Here is a 22,230-nt window from a genome sequence, read left to right as displayed (position 1 = left end):
CAAATGGTGGGGGGAGCATGTTGGATTTTCTAAAATGATGAACTAGAGAAAATCCAACCCCATCCCCACCCTCACGAGGAGCAGAAAATGAGTTGACAGTAATTTCACAAATGAAACAGTGACTGCATTCATCATTGACGTATCATACACTCTTTGAGTTCTAATTCAGATCATATATTCAGCTAATTTCTTTACAAGATGATCAGCCTCCAAACTCAAAATTTGCGGATGACGACCATAAGGATTTACAATGGTTCAGAGATGAATTTACAACAATGTACCTGTTGAAATGGGTCGGTCGAAAGGCCAAAACTGATCCATTGATATTCGTCGAGGATAAATTTGTAAAATGTGTACTTTTTTTAGAACTAAAACCTGTAATGAACCGTCAGCCTGCTTGAGCCAGTGTAATTTCCAGAATCCCCAATTATCAAAGCTTGACCTAAAAGACCGTCACCTCTCATCTGCTTCAGGATCAAGAAGCCCCTTCATATTCCAACTGCACAAAGTAGAAAAAATTTTAGTAATCAAGGCCAACAAAAACTGAATTGCACCTTCTGGAGATTCACCAATCAAAACAAAAAGCACCTACCGCAGCTTGATTGTGGGCCAGTTTCATCTTTCGATACTCCAGCTGTGCTTGCTTTGATCGGAACAAGGCTTGAACCCGTACAACAGATCTTTGCATGCGCTCTTCTGCTTGCTTCCTGCTGATCCGGAAGAAGTCCTCCTCCCCATCACTATCTTGGCTCTGATTTACTCCGGCAGCTTCAGTGCCTTGGATCTGAAGCCCACGAAAACCTCTTCTCTTGTGACGCCAACGTAAAAGTGCTTTCTCAAGAATTCCAACTGACCAAATAATCTTGTGGTATTGCTTCCTTACTTGGAAACCTCGGAAGGCAGCCTGAATTGGAAAACACTCTTAAGTCAGGCAGCTTTGTCATAAGACATTGCAAATCATATAACATAACTGCATGATTCAAATCATGATGTTGAAAAAATTCAAGCCACCATATAATTTACCAAAATATCATATATACTGGAAAGGAAAGGTTTATGGCGATTGTCTTAGCCAATGCATATGCCCCAGCACAAAGTCCATAAAGAGACACTAATATGATGACTCAATTCAGGATTTATGAAGCAAACCCCCCTAGTAGTTCTGAAACGTTGGTGTGTCACTGACTTGCACTGTTATGACAGTTGTTTACTTGTGAACCATTTGAACAAGGCTAAAAGGGTGTACCCAGTGCACAAGGCTCCCGCCACTGAGGGTCTGAGGAGTGTCATAATGTATGCAGCCTTACCCCTAGTTCGTGGAGAGGCTGTTTCCTGACTCAAAACAGTGACTACTAGGTCGAAATGGAGCAACCTTACCCTTGCGCTGAGGTCCGCAACGATTATTAAAGATATTTCAGACCAGTTCTCCCCATGTAAACCTGAAGCCACTGTGATGAGGAGGAAGAGCCACAATTGGCCACACCTGCCCCTATCGAGCCAGCCGCTTTTGGCCTTCATATGGGCCAGCAATGGGGCCAATGTGGCCCGCATTATAAGGCCCGATGGCTGGAGTTTAGGCCCAATGGCTGGAGTTTAGGCCCAACTAATGGGCCTGGTTTGAGGCCATTAAGAGGCCCCATGGCCTCTTTAGTGACTCGTTCAACCATTGCACAAGGATGACTGCCAAAATTTGGGCCGATTTGGCAGGGTCAAAAGTACTGCTAATACATATGCCCCATGACCATAAAGAGACACTAACACATGACTAGTGTAGAAACATGCATGGTGAACCCTCCAAGTAGGTAAGTGGCCAAGGTGGGTTGATTTACATATGACTTGGGCCGATATGACTGAATTTACTTGTGAACCGTTTGACCAGGGCTGACTTGCTTAATTTGGGCCAACTTGACAGGGTAGAAAGCACTGGTCTAACAAAGGAAGCACTTGGACTGACAGCTATTCCCATGGGTTGTATATAAGTAAATGTATCAGTAATAATAAGCCATTAACTAAATGAGCATACTTGAATTTTGATAGCCTGCTTACGCAGATTGAGAAACTCTTTCCGGATCTTCCATGTACGGAAACCATATTGGATTCGTGCAGCAGCTGCCATCTTCTTTCGCATCTCATGGTGCCGGAAGGCATGCTGAATTCTCATAGCTGCAACTATAGTACGGGCCTCATTCTCTGGATTGGAAAGCTGAACTGCCTTTGTCCGTAGCTTTAGAGAATTTTCCCTGTATGCAGATTGTATACGGGCTGCTGCATCAGCAGCTGTCCGATATGCTGCCAAGGTATCCTTCAGGCACAACTCATCCTCACTGAGGTTTATGGGATTAACCAGGTTTGTGAAGCTAGTTTCCAGGGAGCCACTTAAGTTTCCTGATAAGTGCATAGCATTCAATTGCGCTATTAACCCCTTTTCTGCAAGGTAAGCAGCTAAGCCATCATGTCCATTCTTAGATGCAAGATCAGCAGCAGTACGTCCACCAGGAAATTCTGGAGTGGGGTCCGAGACTAAGTTTGGCTTTGCCCCTGCGGATAGAAGAACTGCAACCATTTCCTTCCTACATGTGGAGATCACCAAGTGTAAAAGACTAAAAATGTAGTAAAAAGCTAAACATTGGAAGTCACTCCATAGATTGAAACAAGTTTAGTTAGACACACACACACACACTGGAAAACAAAAACATCAAGTGATGGCACATTAAAGGCCAGAGACTGCCATATGCACACATAATGTCTCTCCTCGTTGGGGAAAATGGAACATTTAACTTTCTCTTTCTGAGGAGCAAAAACATATTACACAATATTTCTCACATCTTACTAAAAGTCTCTCTAGAGTCTGGAAAATCCAGTTCAGCATTCTATATCAGCTAGCACACGTTATTACCAACCTACCCTATTGATCCATACTCGTAATTTGGCCTAAGGTGGGTGGACTAAAGTTCCTGAGTCCCCTTTCCTTTAGCCACTCTTTCTTTTACATGCTCTTAACTACTTCACACCCACGAAAAAGGAAGCCCAATAGTTCTCTTTTGGTTAATAGATTAATTTCTGATGTTGTATATTTTGTGCTTTTGAGGAAACAAGGGTTTCCTAAGCTTGATTTTAAGGTTTGGAAAGAAGTCAATAAACACGAAATAACATTTTAAAGGTTTCCAATACATGTATGGATGTCTATTTATATATTACATTTTTCAGATTCACACGTTAGAACAAAAACAGCATTAAACTATGACTAATCACTCAAAATAGTTTTGGTGTTTTTCTGCTTTTGATATTTCCTTTTACATCATATTTTTGTGCCACAGTTATATTAAATCAGATCATTCCTGTATTGCATTTTCCCACATGAGTTTTGGCCAAGAAAGGTTTGAATGATTGATGTACTCTTGGGAAATAACATGTACCATATCTCATAAACAAAATTCCAGGGAGATATCAGAACATAAACTAGATATTCAGACAAATTACCGGTGTGTGCACTAAATAAAACTAGTTCAGACAAATTACTGGTGTGCGTGCCTAGGTGAATGAATGCGAGAGCATACACGCCACACAAGTCTCTGTGTATGTGTGCGTGTGTGCGTGTGTGTGTGTGTGTGTGTGTGTGTGTGTGTGTGTGTGAGAGAGAGAGAGAGAGAGAGAGAGAGAGAGAGAGAGAGAGTCTTGATGTAAATGTTCAAGAGGATGCCATCTAGTGAAGAGGATAATTAAATAAATCTTGAGGTGATGCTTTGAACTTTTAAGAGTGAAAGAGAATGCAATAGGTAGTGAAAATAAAAATTTTGCAATTTCAAGCAGTAGAAAAGAAAATACCTCCCATGGTATGCAGCCCAATGAAGTGCCGTCCATCCAGAGGCATCCCGAAAATCTAATGAGAGGCCCGAATATGAATATGGTTTAACAGCCCAGGTATAACCTAGGATAGCACACAAATGGATTACTCCTTGACCTTGATCGTCCCGAGCTGGGGTTTTACAACCTTCAACTACTCTTTCTAAAAGCCACTCTAGAAACTTGTTCTTCAAAGAGAGCTCAAGCAAACTGTTTTTGGCTAGTGGTAGCGAAATCCCATTGCCAACTGACTTGGTTAAATGTTCCCAACCTTTGTCAATGTTAGAGATCACATGTGCAAATCTTTTTGCATCCCTCAGGGAATTTGCTGATACCTTACTAGATAGAAAACTAAGACAATTAGTCGTAGAGAAGAGCAATTGTGCCAGTCTTAACTGTTGTTGAAACTTTTCCCACTCATCTTTTGGTTGAGCCACCTGGTCATTTATTGGGGACCGATACTCAAAACTCAGTACTTGGCTAATGGGAGTACAACCGTCAAAACTCAAATAGAGATTAACTGGGCCAGGGTTATGCGGTAATGCCACACAACGGAACACCCCAAACTGAACCATTTCTGCAGGAACACATACATCACCAAAGACACAAACTAATCCGGACTGTGCAAGATGTGAAGCCTCCCTGCTAAAACATCCGATCACATTGACCTGCAGAAAATGCTAATTAAATGTCAAGATCTTATAATTACCATCCAATCCTTGTCATATAGTCACCGAGAAAAATGAAAAATTGGCTCTCTGTGATTAGATCACTACAGAGCAGGATGTCACATTAATCTAAATACATGATATTCTAAATGATTTTGATGACAATTTTCATGTTATAAGAAAAATGTTTTTCTCAAGTATCAAAGTTAATTGGGACAAATTCACTCATGATCAAGAAACATCATCACTATATAATTGTCCAAGCCTTTCTTGCTAGTATTTAGGACTGTCTACTACAACCCTGTTGCATCTTTTGTTCTCCCATTCCATATACAACCATATTTTACGTTAAATGCAAGGTTTCCAGACAATGGAAGGAATTCAAGACTACCTGTCTATTTCCACCACCATTAACCATTACTGTTTTTTCTTGAGTGAATTAAAATAGAATAGTTTAAATACAACAACAGGAGGAAGATTAACAGGCCGAAGAAGAAAAAGCCTTCATTAGAGGAGGGAAGGGCGCTCTATCTTCATTATAGTTCCTTTATTTTTTATCCCTTCTCCACGCCTGGGATCGCCTAGACGCCATGACAACTATTGTGTTCATGTTATAAACCGTCAGGTGATGGCCTAAGGGACACTCATGGTCAACAACTCAAAGCAGATAGAACTGAACTTACCTGCAAACAAAACTTTGTTTCTCCAAAACTTTTGTAAATGGATTCAAATTATGTTTGGGTAACCCAAGATCAACATAGGACAAACCATCAAGCCTGTCATCCTATATTTGGTAACACGTTCTTCTTCCTCCACACCTCTGTTTCTAGTCTGAAGTAGCGATGGTTGGAAGTTCTGAACAGAATTGTAAGGTCAGAAGAAGTCTGATTTCAGAAAACTAACAGAACTTCAGAATAGGCCAGATTTGAAGATTTGAATAACTCAAAATCCAAGGTTCAGAGAGGATTCAAACTTGCGTAGAGTGGTGGTCTCGACAGGACCTTCCAGATCCAAACGAGGGCAGGGATCAGAGAAGGTCGAAAGGGTATAATTATGGTTTATGGGAGTCTTGGACAGAACAAGGGCGTTTTCGGGAAGGGAATGAAAAAAAGGTCTAAAACCAGAACTTTATGGCAGGTTTCACTAGGGGATGGTACGCAGGGATGATAGGTTAAACATGGTAGTAATCAGGGTTGGTTTGAGAGAGTTATAAAGGTTGGAGATCAAAACAGTGTATTGAAAGGGTTATGAATGAGCTGGCAAATTGACTTATTCAATGGGCATGGGACAGAAGTAGCGGTAGCAGAACTTGAATTAACAGCAACAATGGAAGATTGAAGTCCCCCTTGTGTGGCTAAGGGAATCCACCCAAGGAGAATTCACTCCCAAAACACATTATAAATCCACACAGAAAATATGCAGCAACAGAAAGCTTGGTTGCTAATGAAACTGTGCATTAAAAGAGGAAGGAGGTTGGATCCCTATTTCAATGCTGAGGAAAAAGAAACTGTGCATTGGGGGGGGGGGGTTTGATCCCTATTTCAATGCTAAGGGATCAACCATTTGCTAGAACTCCAAAGAAAAACTTTCCAAAAACCAAAATAGAAACTAAAATAGGAACTGGAATAGAAACCAGAACTCACTCTAAGAACTATGACACAGACACAGTTTCTAACAAACTTCTAGAATCTAAAAGAGAAATAGAACCAATCGTAAGCTAAGAAACAAAAATAGAAACATAAGAAATTTTAAACTGCTGCCCCAGGGAACTGCTAGAAATGAAAAAGGCTCAAATCAGTGGACAACTAGGAATTTTCTCTTCTTCCTGTCGACTGCATCACTGAGATTTGAAAAACTTTAGGAGAGCATATTGCCTACAATGGGAATCTGCTTTCTAGAGTCTATAGGTTTCCGTGGCATGAATTGCTTTGCCCACATTTCTTAAAACACACCAATGGAAAAGAGAAAAATATATATATATATATATATATATTTCCCAAGAATTTATTGAAAAATAGCACCCATATTTCTTTTCACAGACTCCCCTTGATTTCTACTTTTTCCAACCCAAGAAATAGGGAATTGTAGTCAAGCTTGGTCCATGGTCCATGCTTAGCATGGGACTTCAGTTTTCTTATGAAAAGACAACTCTAGTTAAAATCAGCACTTCATCCCCCAATATTGTGGAGTGGGGAAAAATGCATGTTTTTTGAATTATGCGCATGTTTTGTGTGAGCTACACCCATACATATATATATATATAATAAAATTTAAAAAAAAAAAAAAAAGGAAGAAGAAGAAGAAGAAGAAGAAGGGCGTACCCAGTTCATGAGGCTCCCACCACTGTGAGGTCTGGGTAGGGTCATGACGTATGCAGCCTTACCCCCGTTTCACGGAGAGGCTGTTTCCCAACTCGAACCTATGACCACTAGAGCAACCTTACCATTGTGCCAAGTTCCACCCTCACCCATATAAATAAGTAAATATCATATTATCATTCTCCACAACCCAGAACTCTGAAATCAAACTATGCATGAGCAGCTGCCATTCTGGAATTTTTTCCATTCATGTATTTACTCACTAAAACCCATGCTAATCAATTAATCACCATTCAGAGCCTTAACAAAGTCTTCAGAGAAGTCAGTGACTAAAAACCTTCATGAACAACAAAAGGGCAAATAGTAAGGCCCAGTCATCCGTTCCAGGGTTCGATCATAGGGATTTAAATATCGGTATTTGGGGTCGGATTGGAGGCTGGCAATATGATACACAATGGCCTGTACGGATATCAGCTGGATTGGCCAGATCGAAGGTGACAGTGATCCCGATTTCAAAACCTTGAATGGACCACTGGGTAGCCAAAAACAAATCTGGGGTGGCTGGAATGCTGAACTTTCCAAATTTGAGAATTTACAAAATCTTGACGTCATAGATCTAGAGGTAATTTTAGAAATTCTGTTTGGTAATGGACTTCAGTTCTGTCAGCTTTAAATTGTTTGGATCAATTGCAGAAAGTGGACCCTACTGACATCAAAAGTTCCTACATGGGCCCACATCATAATAATAAATCCAAATCAAGTGTATTCAGGCTGCATTGCTTTCTTCCATAAAATTTAAAAGGCCATCCATGAGTCCCATTTAATTCTATCATCAAAACCCAGATAGCCTTTCAAAGGTCAAGACTTACTGAATCTAGACATTTACGGAGAGTATTCTGCAAAAGATAGGTTCCTAGTCCAGCAGAAAATGACTAAATCAGTACTCCTAAGTAATTAGACCGGTTCATTTGATACTTTCAAGAGTAGTTAATAAAGTTTTATAGATACTGCTCTACCTATCTCAAATTTATTATTAACTCTGAGGTGGAGCGTTTTTATCCAGTCACACCCATTCTTTTTGTGTCTACTCCCATTCAAATGAACATGATAGTGAGGAGAAATGTTCTTTTGCAACTGTGGGAAGTTCATACAGTCCATAAAACATTCAATAAGTGACGCATATACAAACGTCTGAGGGACTTGTTTCTCAGGCCCAAAATAGTTCTAGACTCAAATAAGATATGCAAGCCAAAACAAGAAGCTATTTTTGCATGATAGAAATATATTGAGGATAAATTTGTCAACATAAGAAAGAACCAACTAAGAACAAAGGATAAAAATGACCTTTGTTTCTTCTGTTGAATAAGCCCATGCAGGTGAAACTTCAGCTATACTGAAAACTTGCTCTTCAATAGAAGGTTGATTATAATCCATCACAGCAGATAGATTTGATTCATGACCGCTGGAAATTGGGGATTCAAGTGGTGGATCATCTATTGATTCCGAGGAATCAGTTATAATGCAGTTCATCCACCTGCCAAAGCTGTCCTGAGTTTGCAAACCTTCAATGGAAACACCCAAGGATTCATCTTTTCCCCTTCTAGGCTCTTCAGAATCCTTTATCTGGTCACTTACTCCTATTGTCTGAAAGTAATCACTGGTTGGTAGTCTCACATCAACAGAAACACTTCCAGCAGCAGGTAAATCGTCTGTTGGGAGAAGAGTATCCTGCCAAGAGAACCATAGATAGGTTAATGCACGGCTGAAGTTAAGAATCAAACAGAACAATATTTTGAATATTATAGTTTCTGAGCCTCCTTAAAATGCTGTGAAAGCATAGTGGGTAGTACGAGTGTGTGGTGTACCATGGAATATGGGATAATATGTGATTTGTAACTACATTAGGTCTTCACTTATTACTTCCTTTTCTAAGTTATATTTTTCTTACTGTAATTAGAATTAGAATCTTAGTAGGATTCCTACTAAAAGCCTTTGACTTGGTATTATATAATTAAAGGACTAGAACACGATAGATCATTCCATTCTATCGTGTCTCTCTCTCTCTCTCCCCATTGCACTCTCCTTCTTCTTCTTCTTTGTTCCCTTTCTCCCTTGCAGGTACTGGTTTACAGATTCAACACATTCTCACAAATGTCATAGTTAGAATAGCAGGAAGCAAGTATAGGCTTTAAGGCAGGCCAGCATGCCAGAATATCCATGATATGCCTCAACACTAACTATCGATATATGAAAAACTTAGTCATTTTAAAGCAGCCCATGCAACCAAATCTTGATGACTGAACCATAAAATAGAATTGAATTGACATTTTGAGTTCAAATCCCGGAATGATCATGTGTGCAATAGAAAAGTAAAAAATGTGAAGGATCAGTATGTCTGCAGCGGAGGATTCAACCTACATGACAAACAAAAGAAACAACTATCTTGAAGTAAATTCAGCAATAATACATATCATCACATAAGGCATTGTGTGTGGCTGTGTGCAACGCCAAAGGTTCCCCTGGCAGCCATCAAGTCAAGCTTGCCTTGATAGACCACCTATTGTCTGCCACATGGAGTGCTCTTATGGTCAAACTGACCTTTGGATAGGAACCTACACGGCTACACCCCCCCCCCCAAAAAAAAAGGGTAAGCCATGTGTCAATAGTCCCATCTCTATTGTACAGTTGTGATGCAGATAAGTCACTTAATGGGCTCATTTTATTGCAAATAAGCCTTGGGTTGAGTTATGTATGTGTTAGGCCTTTGATCCCATGGGTTTTCTTTGTAATGGACCACTTTAATGTGCTTAAAATATGGGTAGAAAGTAGGAAAACGGAATTTAATTCATTAGTTTAGTTAAAGTCCTGTTTTGAGTCTATTTCATTTGTTATTTCAGTTTCCTAGTTAGTTTAGGTTTCCCAATTAGTTAAGGATTGGGTTAGGCATTTCCTGTTCAGTGTTTGAGTTAGTTTTGAGTCTTCTATATAAGTTTGTAAGGGGACAACATTGAACACGAATTTATTAATGGAAAAAAAAAAAAAGATGGCAAATGCTATTGTGCTGTGGGATGCAATTGGGTGAGATGCCCATTCACTTGTTCTTCTTCCCCCTTCTCAAGTCTCTATTGAATTCTTTCTTTTCTTATTTTTCTTTTATTTGTTTGCTGTGAGAGTGTTTGAGAGTTAGAACCAAGTCTATTCGAGGACATCTCCTCTATTCAGCCAAAATTTCAGATCTTGCCTAGGATTAAGATCACTTGTGACCCAATCTTACATTATTTGGTATCAGAGCCTAGCCAGACCAAAAATGGAACCACGTGAATTTCGTGAGAAACTTTCTGCACACATCTTTCTTGAATGGATATATGAATTAGATGTGTACTTTGACAACTACAACTTGACAGAGACGCAACAGTTTCAATACGTTTGCTCCAAATGAGTGATTGTGTTCGAATACAATGGAGAATCCGTGAAAGGCAACTTCAAGCTCAAGGGCGTGAACCTAGAACTTGGGACGATATACAATACGAATTGGCGGGCATATACGTATTTAAACGTGAACGAAGTATGTACTTCCTTCCACTAGAATTCCCTTCAATTACACCCCAAAAGCCACCCACAGGTGACAAGAGCATGAAGGAATTATTTGACCACATGGCCATTATGTTGCAACAAATTGCAAAGAAGCAACAAGAGAAGAAACCTCCAACCAATGAACTAGATTCAAAAGTTGAGGTTAGTGTTGAAGAAAATCCAGCAATTCCTATTGTCAAGGAAGAGCTAGTCATTGATGTTCCCATCAACGAGACTCATGTGGAAGAATTCAAAAGCAATAAGGTTGCCACAATGGACAATGAGATTGAGACTAATGAACTTGACACTATAACAACTATGATGACTGTGAACAGCCTAGAGGAAGATCCTAAGGACCTTGAGATTGAAATTGTGGAGGTCAAGAACACAGTGGTTGAAGGCATTCACGTGGATGACTATATGGATACATTTGAGGTTGTTGAAGTTAAGCATGTGGAGTTCATCATCATATTGAAGTATTTAGAAGATCGAACTCCTCACATTCTAGACTACATCCTTATTATCAAAGAACTACCCGAATTTTTCTACGGTTTGAAGAAGAACGTGCACCATGCTATAATCACCCTCACTCTCTACAAAATTCGACGACGTATTTTTTCTAAGAGAGCGTGAATTGATGCAAATAAGTCACTTAATGGGCTCATTTTATTACAAATAAGCTTTGGGTTGGATTATGTATGTGTTGGGCCTTTGATCCCATGGGTTTTCTTTGTAATGAGCCACATTAATGGGCCTAAACTATGGGTAGAAAGTAGAAAAATGGTAATTCATTAGTTAGAGTCTTATTTTAAGTCTATTTCCTTTGTTATTTCAGTTTCCTAGTCAGTTTAGGTTTTCCAATTAGTTAAGGATTGGGTTAGGCCTTTCTTTTTTAGTGTTTGAGCCAGTTTTGAGTCTTTTATATAAGTTTGTAAGGGGCTACAACATTGAACATGAATTTATTAATGAAACAAAAAAAGATGGCTAATGTTATTATGCTGTGGGATGCAATTGGGTAAGATGTCTAAACCCTAGTGGTGAGATGCACATTCACTAGTTCTTCTTCCCCCTTCTCAACCCTCCATTGAATTCTCTTTCTTTTCTTATTTTCCTTTTATTTGTTTGCTGTGAGAGTGTTTGAGAGTTAGAACCAAGCCTATTGGAGGACATCTTCTCTATTCAGCCAGAATTTCAGATCCTGCCTGGGATTAGGATCACTTGTGACCCAATCTTACATTAAGTTGACCATGTAAAGACTTAAGCCTTTGTATTTTCAATGATTAGAGCATCCAATGTTGAATTTTCAACCAATTTCCAAAGTTTTCATTTCTTAAATTGAATTGAACTGAAACTTACTAGGTTCATAGATGATGATGTGGACAACATGTTCAACAAATTTGAGTGCCAATAGAGCTGCCACATAGCATATATTTGGGATGTCAAGGCAAGCTCAGCCCAAGCCCACCCATGTCGTCCATTTCTTGCGATGTAGCAACCAATGACTTTTACAGATTTCACCAATCTGGGAAAATATTAACTTCATCCATGTGTGTGTGTGTGTGCACCCTAGAAAATGCTGCCAGAAGAACAAATGTATTTACTGACTTTTAAGCCAACAGAGAAGAGAGTTAGGCCTTTTGTCTAAACAGGGACATCGAGTAACTGTTCATCAAGTATAAGCTTTAACGGTCTCACACAAAAAAATATAACAGGACATAGTATTACAGACAAATTATGGGAAGGACTAAACATTGAAGAACAACGTGTAATTGTGGCTAGATATAACTGACAAATTATGGAAAGGACTAAACATTGAAAGAACATTGTGTAACTGTGGCTAGATATACTTACATTGCTTTTAGAGTTGCTCATTTCATAGAGGTTATGTTGCTCAAAATGTGAAACTTCGTCTGTCATAAATAAAATGCAATTATTGGTCTCTAAGGTGAACAGCTGGGTATATCTGGAAAAGGTTCAAAGTTATTACCTCTCTTAGGTCCTGCAAGATCATTGGGAACTTGTGTTGCAAGGAGATCTTCCCACTCAAGAGTGTTAATCTCATGAAGTCTCATCTCATGATTTCTAACAGTCACACTATCACCAGGCTCTGCCGATTCACCAACAAGAGAAGAGACAGAACCTAATATTATAAATAACAATACATTAGGATTTGTAGATATCAAGAACCATATCAGTAAGACCACATATTATTTTATTCACATGACATGATAATGAAAACTGCAAGACCAAGAACAAATCAAATAACATAGTCATTTTTATTTTCACTAAAAGGGTTACAGAAAAATCATGGAATATTTTCTCACCAGCATAAAATGCAGGATCTATCCCAGAATCAATTTCTTCCGATAAAACCCTAGAAGCATATGGGTCAGAGTTGCCTGAGCTGGAATTTGAATTAACAGGTGTAGCAGGAGAACCTTGCAACTGTATCACATGCAGTGATATATGTAATCTAATGTATGATTACCTTACTTGACGTTAATAGTTAATAAAGCATAATACACCAACAAAGTTACCTCTGATGTTTCACGATAATGCACAAGGACTATGTGTTCCTGCTTCCTAGAGAAAAAGACGGGGGGGAAAGATAAAAGATTCCAAAATCAAAAAATTTGATTGAACACATACTACTAAATATAGAATTTTATAGCATCCAAAAATGATAGATATAAGTAGTTGAAATATGATTCTTTCACACTTAAATAAGAACAACATACTTGTCAAGCAGCCAATAACACCTGCGAACAAAGTTGGGGTTATCCTGACCATGCGCATAGTACACATGGATCCTTTCTTCATCACCAACCTATAGGATGAAGTGAGAACATGAAGGGATTCAGTGATTGTAGAGATTATCAATTGAGAGCAAATATTTGTACAATGAATTGTTTAGAAGACAAAAAATGAGGGACATTCTTTCATAAGAGATAAGAAATATGTAATCACGTAAGATTAGTAATTCTGAAAAGAAAGCCCACACAAGTACAGAATTAGGAGGATTTTTTGGCCGTTCAGCTACCACAATTTACAGATTTCAAGAAGGCATATGTTGCATACTACACCAAAACAAGCTGCATCAGAGGAAGTAACTGACTTTTAAGTGTTCATGAGCTTCTTTGACAGTCTTTCCATCCTTTTTCTTCTTCCAGTTATGACCATCTTTCCGGAAGTTCCTCAGCATTTTACGGTCAAACAAAACAATTGTGCCACCTAAGTATGGGAGAAAAGACATTAAAGAGAATTATTGTTTATCAAATTACTGCTGCCATAACACATAAACCTTAAATTAATACATTCAAACATAAGGGGGAGAACCCCAAAAGTACATCTTGTTTCACCTAAAAAAGCAATGAACTCAGACTACAAGATCAAACTCGTTCCCAAATGCATGGATATATCAATGACATGTAAAAGATATGGAGATTACATAGAATTGCATGAAATAATCCCTTCGAAAATATGCAAAACTCTTATCATGAGTTGATCTGTTATATTTCCTAGTTCACACAGACTGCAGAAGAAAGCTGAGAATGGAGATTTGATTCCAATGTACATGCTTAACATGCCAAATGATAGAAAAATATGTCTACCAAGCAACAGATGCAGAACAAATAGGGAGTAACCTAAGTTATGGGACTGTGTTTTGATGTGATTGAGCTCTAGCAGGATAAAAGGTGCACAAAATTTTACATAGAATCTAACAAGTAAGAACAATAAGATAAGAAAAGAAATAAAAGATAGATATAAGAACAACAACTCGCACTTAAAAAAAGCTTGGTCTCACTGGAATTAAATAAGGCTTGATGAAGACAACACCATACTCACCAAACAAATCAGCAGATTGTGGTAGAATTCTAAAATATCAACTTCACTACCCAAAAGGAACTAGCATCTGGCCTCTTATAGTAGAAAATACTTAAAAAGATGAACCACCATTTTAGCAACTTCTATATAACCTTTTGGTCTTTACATTCAACTTATTAGTTCCAGAACTCCAAATGAGTTACAGTGCCCGAGATGATAAACTCGTAAAGAGTTACACTTCTACAAATATCTTAAGGTCCTGAGTCTATGGGTCTGCAAGCAAGCTATGGGCGTTGTCTTTGGGTCAATTCAACTTAGAGGGATACGCCAGGCAGCTAGAATTGGGTAGTGAGATCCATAGGCAATCAGGTAATGGATTCCCATTACATTTTGCCAAAAATTCCTGAAGATACATCTAATAGAGACTAGTTGGTCATCAAGCACATTCCCATTCTTGTCAACCAGCATACACATTTCTGGCATTTGAAGAACATGCTTGTCAAAACCACTGTAAGCAAAACGACCTCCAACATTGAAAATCCGGCAAACTCAAATCCCAAATGGAAGCACCCACACTTAAGTATTCTCCGCAAACTTCTTCAGAACGTGGAAGGTCTCGCATTTCTTGAATATATCCTTCAGTAAGTTCAAGCTGGTAACATTTGAAGCTTTTATCAAATCATCACCATGTTGTCTTCTTTGAACTGAACAGAGAGAGAGAAGGGGGGCATAAGCCTGTTCAATAAAACTTTCAGTATTCAGAGAAATATTTCTCTGATCCTGATCACCTTGAATTTGCCCGAGTATCTTAAACTTGCACAAATACTTATAGGAGATGGAATGAAATTGATTGATTTCCTAGGTTTTGTCCTATTTGGAATCCAGGGTGCCTCTGATCTGTCTCGGGAAAAAAGACAGTTTAATATATATTTACCTGATGAGTCTAATAGCTCGTATTATTGCAACTAAATACATAAAAAAGAAAAGGTAAGATATTAAAGTATATTTGCCTACTTCAAGCAGGCACGCTCTTGGCACACCTGGCCACCTGTAACAAGGTGCCAACAGTCGCAAAAGAGCATGTGCCTGACTGAAGTGCGCTACAGATCCATGAACCTCAACAACATGGTTCCCTATTGTTCTGTTTTTATTTTTCTTAAACAGGGAAAAAAAGGGAAAGGGTGGAGTAACTTACAAGTTTCTGAATTACAATGTAAACATGCATTTTAAAAGAAAATAAACTGTAATACACCTAACGGGATGAGAAAGAACAAGTGATTACTTGGAGGTAAGCTCACTGGCTTGACATGGATGTTGAAATAGCTGTGATTATAGAGTATTGCATGAATTTCATTCGGCCGCAGCCACCGTGTTGTGGCCTCATTCATTGTAGTTCTAACATCCAAATCTGTTCACATGATGAAGGAAACAAAATAGCTAAATAACAATTAGAAGACTATGTAAGAAACACATACTGTATTGATCGTATCATTAAACAAGTAAAAATGGTCCATTGGAGGTGGTCTACCTACATAAAGATCGTTAGGGTTAAGCACTCAGTGGAATTCAGTATTCAGTGTTTCAAGGCCAAAAATCCACCCGTATCAAACATGGATTTATCACACGGACTAAATGATGCCACTGCTGGAAATTATATACTCTAAAGAGAACATACCAACATATATGAAATTATGAAATATGAATCCAAGAAAAAAACTGATATTGGCCTAACAGTAGTTGAAGCTACTCGTGGTTACGATTCCTTTCTCTGGAAAAAAAATCTGACAAACAATTTCGACAACAATCCGAAGACATAATAGTCAAAATTGAACACCCATTTCCAGCAATCCATGAATAAGAAAAGACCAAGAGCGACCAATCAACAATTTCTTAAAACGTTTCTAAAACGTTTCTAACAACAGAAACATAAAGACAACAAAGTAAAAATCAAAGAATTAGGCTCTATACCTTCCATTGTATGAAATCCATGAATCTCCGATCCCGCAAGCCTCCCAGGATCACTACCATCCATGGCTTCCCAAGAAACTATTCTAGACTTCCAAACTTCGAACCCTTCTTCAGCTCTGGTCTGCGAAAGTAAACATTCGGGAAACAAACAAATCTCATGGAATTTTTCTAGGACGAGTTAGAAAGGAACTCCCTTTCTCCGTTCGATCAATTTGAAGCGAGAAATTGCTGCGATACACTGATTCTGTCCTACCAAGTGTCGTTTTCAGTAATCAAAATCAAAACCATCTGTAAATAATATCGAAATACGGTCAGATAATAGCAAAATGCGATTTGGAAGGCAACTGATTCTGTTGACTCAGATAGAACAAATCACCATTCTTTCAATTGGAAGATCAAAACACCTGAAGAACAGAAACCCTCTGAAGAACAGTAACAAGTTTCCATTGGTTTAATGGTAATTGCCCTAACTATTTTTTTATATAACCAACATTCTCATTCCCATTATAAATTATAAATAAGATAAAGGGGAATAAAAAACCTATACTCTGAACCATTCTTTTTCTAATTCAAATGAGATTTCTCCGCTTTAGATAAATCCACAACGACTAGATATGAGTGCAGATTAGCTATTTTAATCCTGAAACTGAAAGGCCAACAAAGATTGTCTTAGGATGCCTTAAATTCCTAAACTACGTTCTAAATATGGATTAAAGCGTAGAAACTTGTAAACCTACGTTACAGACACGGATTAAAAGCGTAGAATAATAATAATAGTTAAGAGTGTTAATTGATTTGGTTTAAATTTGGTTGAAGATAAATGAGAATCAAACCATTTATTAAACTGTTCCCATGGATGTAAATCTGATGGTAACAGATATTTTCATCCACGAAACTGGGTTTTTTATGCCCCTGGATGATCTACATCTACCTATTGATTGATTTGCTACGGGTATAACATATTCATATTTAGGATAGGCTGTATTAAGATTGCAAAAATTCATGTAATTCATCTAGTCGAAGCAGTGCATACCAACGTACAACGGTATTCTGTGATCAGCTCAACCACCGGGAAAGAGTAGTCATAAAGCAACTTTTTTTTTTTTATAGGTTTTGATTTAATTGTCATTTCAGGCTACTAGTTTCGGTATTCAATGATTAGTAATTTCAAGTTAGTATTTTTGTTATTGAATTGAGTTAACAGTAATAAGCCCAATTAGGAACTGGCCTGTCTTTTAAATCCAATAAAGAAATCTGATGCTGTTTGACTTAAACCGAGGAATATATTCCCAACTTGTGATTTGAGAGAAAAAAAAAACAGTTTAAATTATTTTATATGGTCTAAATCCTCTATAAAACACTATAAATTATTTATATAGAATATCAATACTGACCTGTTTTTAAATCGGCAATTGTATAATCGATTTAATAGTTTACTGATTCTTAATGGTTTAACTGGTTCAAAACCAATAGATTGATTTGAAAGACAACGTTGGATAAACGGTTTCACGTTTTAAAACCATAACCATTGTTTTGTGTATATAATTTAAATGATTTGGTTCGATTTTGTTAAATAGTTTCAACTTGCAATCATACCTTGATGAAATAATATCATATATTTAAATTTTGGCAAAAGAACGGTCCCTAATCACGTGGCCCCTATGCCTAGACACATCGGTGATGAAATTTCACCCCCACCCCTGTGAAACCCAAACCAACTAGGCTTTATGCCCATATGCACCCTCTCATTGCTCCCATGCTAGCGCAAAGGCCACACGACTAGGGATCGTTCATTTCCCCTTCGAATCTTAACCATCTTTTTGTCCCTCGTAAAGTTTAGTATAAAGTGATCAATAACTCATTCATATATATTATTTACTATCTTTTTTTTTCTTTTCTTTTTTATTGAATCCCCATATGTGTATTTTATGTTTTTTTTATACACCAATTCATTGGAATTATATTTCGGTGTTAAAATGTTCTCACATCATTACCATCATTTACCTTTAATTCTATTTCGATTAATAAAAATGCCCAAAATTAAGTTTGAGTTTATAAAATTACTCACCTAAAATTTAATTAATAAAAATATCTAAAATTAGGTTTAGACTTACAAAAACACTAATACCGAAGACAGTGATTCTCCTTTATCTTTTACATACAGTCATGTATTTTGTTAATTGAAACTTTGAGTGGGTAATTTTGTAAATTCAAACCTGATTTTGATCATTTTTATTAACCAAAACTTTTGTGTGAATAGTTTTATGATGAAAAAGATAAAAGTGGATAATCATATAATTCTCACAAAAAATAGGGGATTGAATCATAATTTCGTATGTTAGTCGTGTTTGTTTGGACCACCCTTTGTGCTAGGCATGTTGACCAACTTCTAGTGAACTAGTGGTATGGACCAATCACAAGTCGAACACCAAAAAGGGCAAAAAAAGTCCTCCACATGCGGCAGGGCATCCTGTTCCCTTCTCTTAAAATTTGGTGAGAAAGCTCTGTGCACGGCCATATAAATACAAAGAATGGAAGATGTCATTTCAGATAAACATGGAAGGCGGCTGTTTACTAAAAAATAAAAAATATTTGGGACATCAAATGTTTACATGTAATACCGTTTCTGCCCCTATAGAGGATGAAAGGCCACTGTATTCTTTCAGATTTGCCCCTTCTAATTTAATTGAGTGCACATTTTACCCACCTGCCCGATTTAAATTTAACCAATCCATCTTAAGAGAAGGGAAACTTTACCAAAAAAAAAAAAAAAAAACTTAAAGAGAAGGGAGAAGGAGTGGGAATAATATAGGGGTGTTCTGGTCAATGCATATCCAACAAAACTTCATGGTGAATCTTTATGACTGCCATTCCTTGTTTTCTCTTGATAAATGAAAATAAGGAGGAGGTTAGGTATGCCCGCATTTCCAGGGCTAATGGTTCATCCAACATGTTGATTGAGATGTGAGGGGTATAGAGAACTTTTCCAAGAAAAGGAGGAGGGAGAGACGTCAATCTGGACATACAAATGGCATACCCCAGCCTTTTCCAATGAAAATATTATATAGTTATTATGGAACTATAGTGACACTCAATTTATTGCTTTTCTTCTACATCTCTCATGACAGTTGTGCAAAAAGATATGACCTAATCATAGATTAGCCTTTCCTAATTACTATAAAATGATATAGGGAAACTGTTTGTGAGATTTTGATAATTTCATCCTACAATCAATATGTCCCACATAGAAACTTGGAATATTTTGATAATTTAATCATCACATGTTAATAACACTTAATACGGATTGTGCTTGTACATTTTAAATGTAATTTTTAAAATGCTAGATACCATAAATGCAATTTCTTTATACGTTTTGATAACTTATATGTAATTTATCCATTTTTTACGTTACGCATGAAATGAGATCCTCTCCAACCTGGGGTATTGAAGAGTATCGGTGAGGGTTTTATGTGTGCTTCTATATGTGTGTGTCTCTCTCGCTCTCCAGCACCCCCGAATTGGAGATGGTTTGAATACATTACGTATGGTATAGATCCAGAATTCCAGATCCTCTCAAGTGCGCCAATTCCTTCAGTGGACATCGGATGGTTGACAACACCAAGACACACACCCCAAGTGTCTCCCAATCATCTAATATGAGATTTATTTATTTATTTATTTTAAGCTGAAAAGAAAATATGCATTAGATAATATTGGTCCTATTACCGTCCATATTCATCCAGTACTTAGCAGTCCTACTAGTTAGAGTCTAATAGGCCATCTCCTTAAGATCTCCTAGAAGTCTATGTCTGCTTATATTACAAAAGTGAGAATAATAGGAATGGTTATCCATCTCATCCCACAACATTACTAGAGTTCTTGGCCATGGATTTAGTATTTTATCACAGTTCTTATTAAGAAGAAGTCCGATTGCTTTCGAGTCACTCCACACCTGATCCACTTTCCATCTGTTGGTTCTTTCTCACCCCAACCCAGTCAAGAGACCTAGGGCCTCCGCTTCACCATCTTTTATTGGAAAACCATAATTTGTTTCCCATAAAATATCTTGCTTATGAGAGATGAGAACACTAGCCCAAATAGACATTTGTTTTTACATCTGTTATACTAGTGATAACAAGCGTATTTGTGGGGTTGAATTATTAATTTGAGATGAGACAGATATCACATGGTCTTCCTTCACGGGAGGTTGATGCCGTTTCTTACCCAAAATTCAATTTGCTTAATAACACTGTTGTAATCTGGTTTATGTGCACAAAATGTGGTTTTGTTTCTGTGATCTCAAAGGAAATAACATGTTATTATCATTACAGAAAAAAAAACCATTTCAGTTTTTTTTTGGGGATGCACGAATTGGAATACTTAAGTGGATCTCATTACTGGTATGCATTCATATCCTTAAATGCAATAATTAAATATTAAAATATTATGCATTTACTAAGCTTAAGACCCCATATCTCTCTCTCTATATACATACGTGTTCGTGTGTGTGTTATAATGCCCTTTTTAAACTTGGACCTATAAGATCATCCCATAATCTGTGTATAATTGGCTAGAGTCGGTTGGAATTGGCTGAACTCACCTGACTCGGCCTAACTCATCCAGATTCAATATGGATAAAAGTAAGTTTAATCGGAATAAAATCCAGTCAAATTACAAGTCAACTTAATTGGTTCAAATGATACCTATCCAAGTAGGAACAGTCACGACTCACGAGCAAAGGACTGTAAAAGTTTGGAGTGGTAAAGAAATATAAATTAGTGGTATCCTGGAGACCATTTCACTAATGTTGATATTGTTTAATCTTTCACAAAAAAAAAAAAAATATATATATATATATTGTTTAATCAAATGCATTTTTTAGTTTTAGATTTTGATATTGTTTAGTGGAAAATGTTTTCCTTCATGAATCAAGATAACACCTACGAATTTACTTTGGTGGAAGTCCTAAATATTTTTCACTGTTCTCAGCATCCATCCAAGATCAACGGTCACATGATTTTTTTTTTTTTGGATAGAAAAGAGAATATATTACAAAAAACTAGAGATATATACAACCTGTTGAGTCTGTACTAATATACCCTAGATTAACCAAGTCCCAGATAGTTCTTAAGTATAACATAGCAGGGTCAGAATACATGCATCTGTGCACAAACTTCAGGTGACCAAAATAAACATAGAGATCCCAAAATGTGGCAAGACTGATGAGTGGCCAACAACTATGCATCGGCATCGGAATAAGTTGATGTAATTTCTTGGAGAAAAATCATACTTCAGATATATTTCATCCTTGAGAAGTCACCATACACAAGCCCTGCAAAATCCCGCCAGCTTCAACCTCCGCTTGGTCTGACCGTCTGAGTAGCAGACAGTCTCACGATCTTATTTATATTTTAATAACTAGGGTTTAAGAAAATTTGATGTTTTGAGTTCGCAACTTATTTAACCTACACCCAAATCCTGTGGCCAAACCCTTTTTGTTTTTGTTATATAGCTTGGTTCAACTAGTTCAATGGTAAATTTGGTTGGCCCTCTGGATCATTATGCCCTAATAATTGAACCATGTATTATGATAATTGGATTATATATATTATAATATCATCATGGTGCAGGCATGCATTGTATCAATTTCACATTATTCTTTCTTATGAGTGTGACCTCACTTTTGATGGCTTAGACTGCTTTTATTAATTGTTTACTAAGTGTAATAGGAGAGAGAGAGAGAGAGAGAGAGAGAGAGAGAGAGAGAGAGAGAGAGAGAAGAAGAAGAAGAAGAATCTAAAATGATTGTTAGTGATATTTTTATAAGATTTATATAAGCATTATTGAACATTTTTTTGGGTAACATATAAGCATTGTTTAAGGGTTGTCTTTTGAAACTCTTAGATGTATTGCTGAAATTTTCTTAAATATATGAGCCTTAATATATGTATAATAGATTGTCATTTGGAAACATTTTCAAATATATATTCTATAGTGTAATATTATATATGGAGAAAAGTTCTACTTCAGCAGCC

The 22,230-nt window shown here is 37.2% G+C and overlaps 1 protein-coding gene across 2 annotated transcripts; it reads right to left on the bottom strand.

The window, feature by feature from the left end:
• Positions 1–102: 102 nt before the first annotated feature.
• On the bottom strand, positions 103–16,775 carry LOC122057956 (calmodulin-binding transcription activator 5-like). 2 transcript variants are annotated; one of them, XM_042620327.1, is made up of 14 exons: positions 16,572–16,775; positions 16,196–16,483; positions 15,510–15,635; positions 13,518–13,633; positions 13,141–13,229; positions 12,940–12,985; positions 12,727–12,847; positions 12,390–12,542; positions 12,254–12,312; positions 8,174–8,557; positions 3,826–4,511; positions 2,024–2,570; positions 593–904; positions 103–499 (listed from the first exon to the last, which is right to left on the bottom strand). In XM_042620327.1, the coding sequence occupies exons 2-14, from the start codon at positions 16,257–16,259 to the stop codon at positions 476–478; spliced, it is 2,727 nt and encodes a 908-aa protein (XP_042476261.1). In that variant the 5' UTR covers positions 16,260–16,483; positions 16,572–16,775; the 3' UTR covers positions 103–475. The 2 variants fall into 2 exon arrangements, with proteins under 2 accessions (XP_042476261.1, XP_042476262.1); XM_042620328.1 differs by having other exon boundaries at positions 16,600–16,775.
• Between the last annotated feature and the right edge of the window lie 5,455 nt (positions 16,776–22,230).

The sequence above is a fragment of the Macadamia integrifolia genome, chromosome 12 (genome assembly GCF_013358625.1).
Source record: "Macadamia integrifolia cultivar HAES 741 chromosome 12, SCU_Mint_v3, whole genome shotgun sequence".
NCBI classification, from domain to species: domain Eukaryota; kingdom Viridiplantae; phylum Streptophyta; class Magnoliopsida; order Proteales; family Proteaceae; genus Macadamia; species Macadamia integrifolia.
This window is presented reverse-complemented; position numbering and strand designations above follow the sequence as displayed.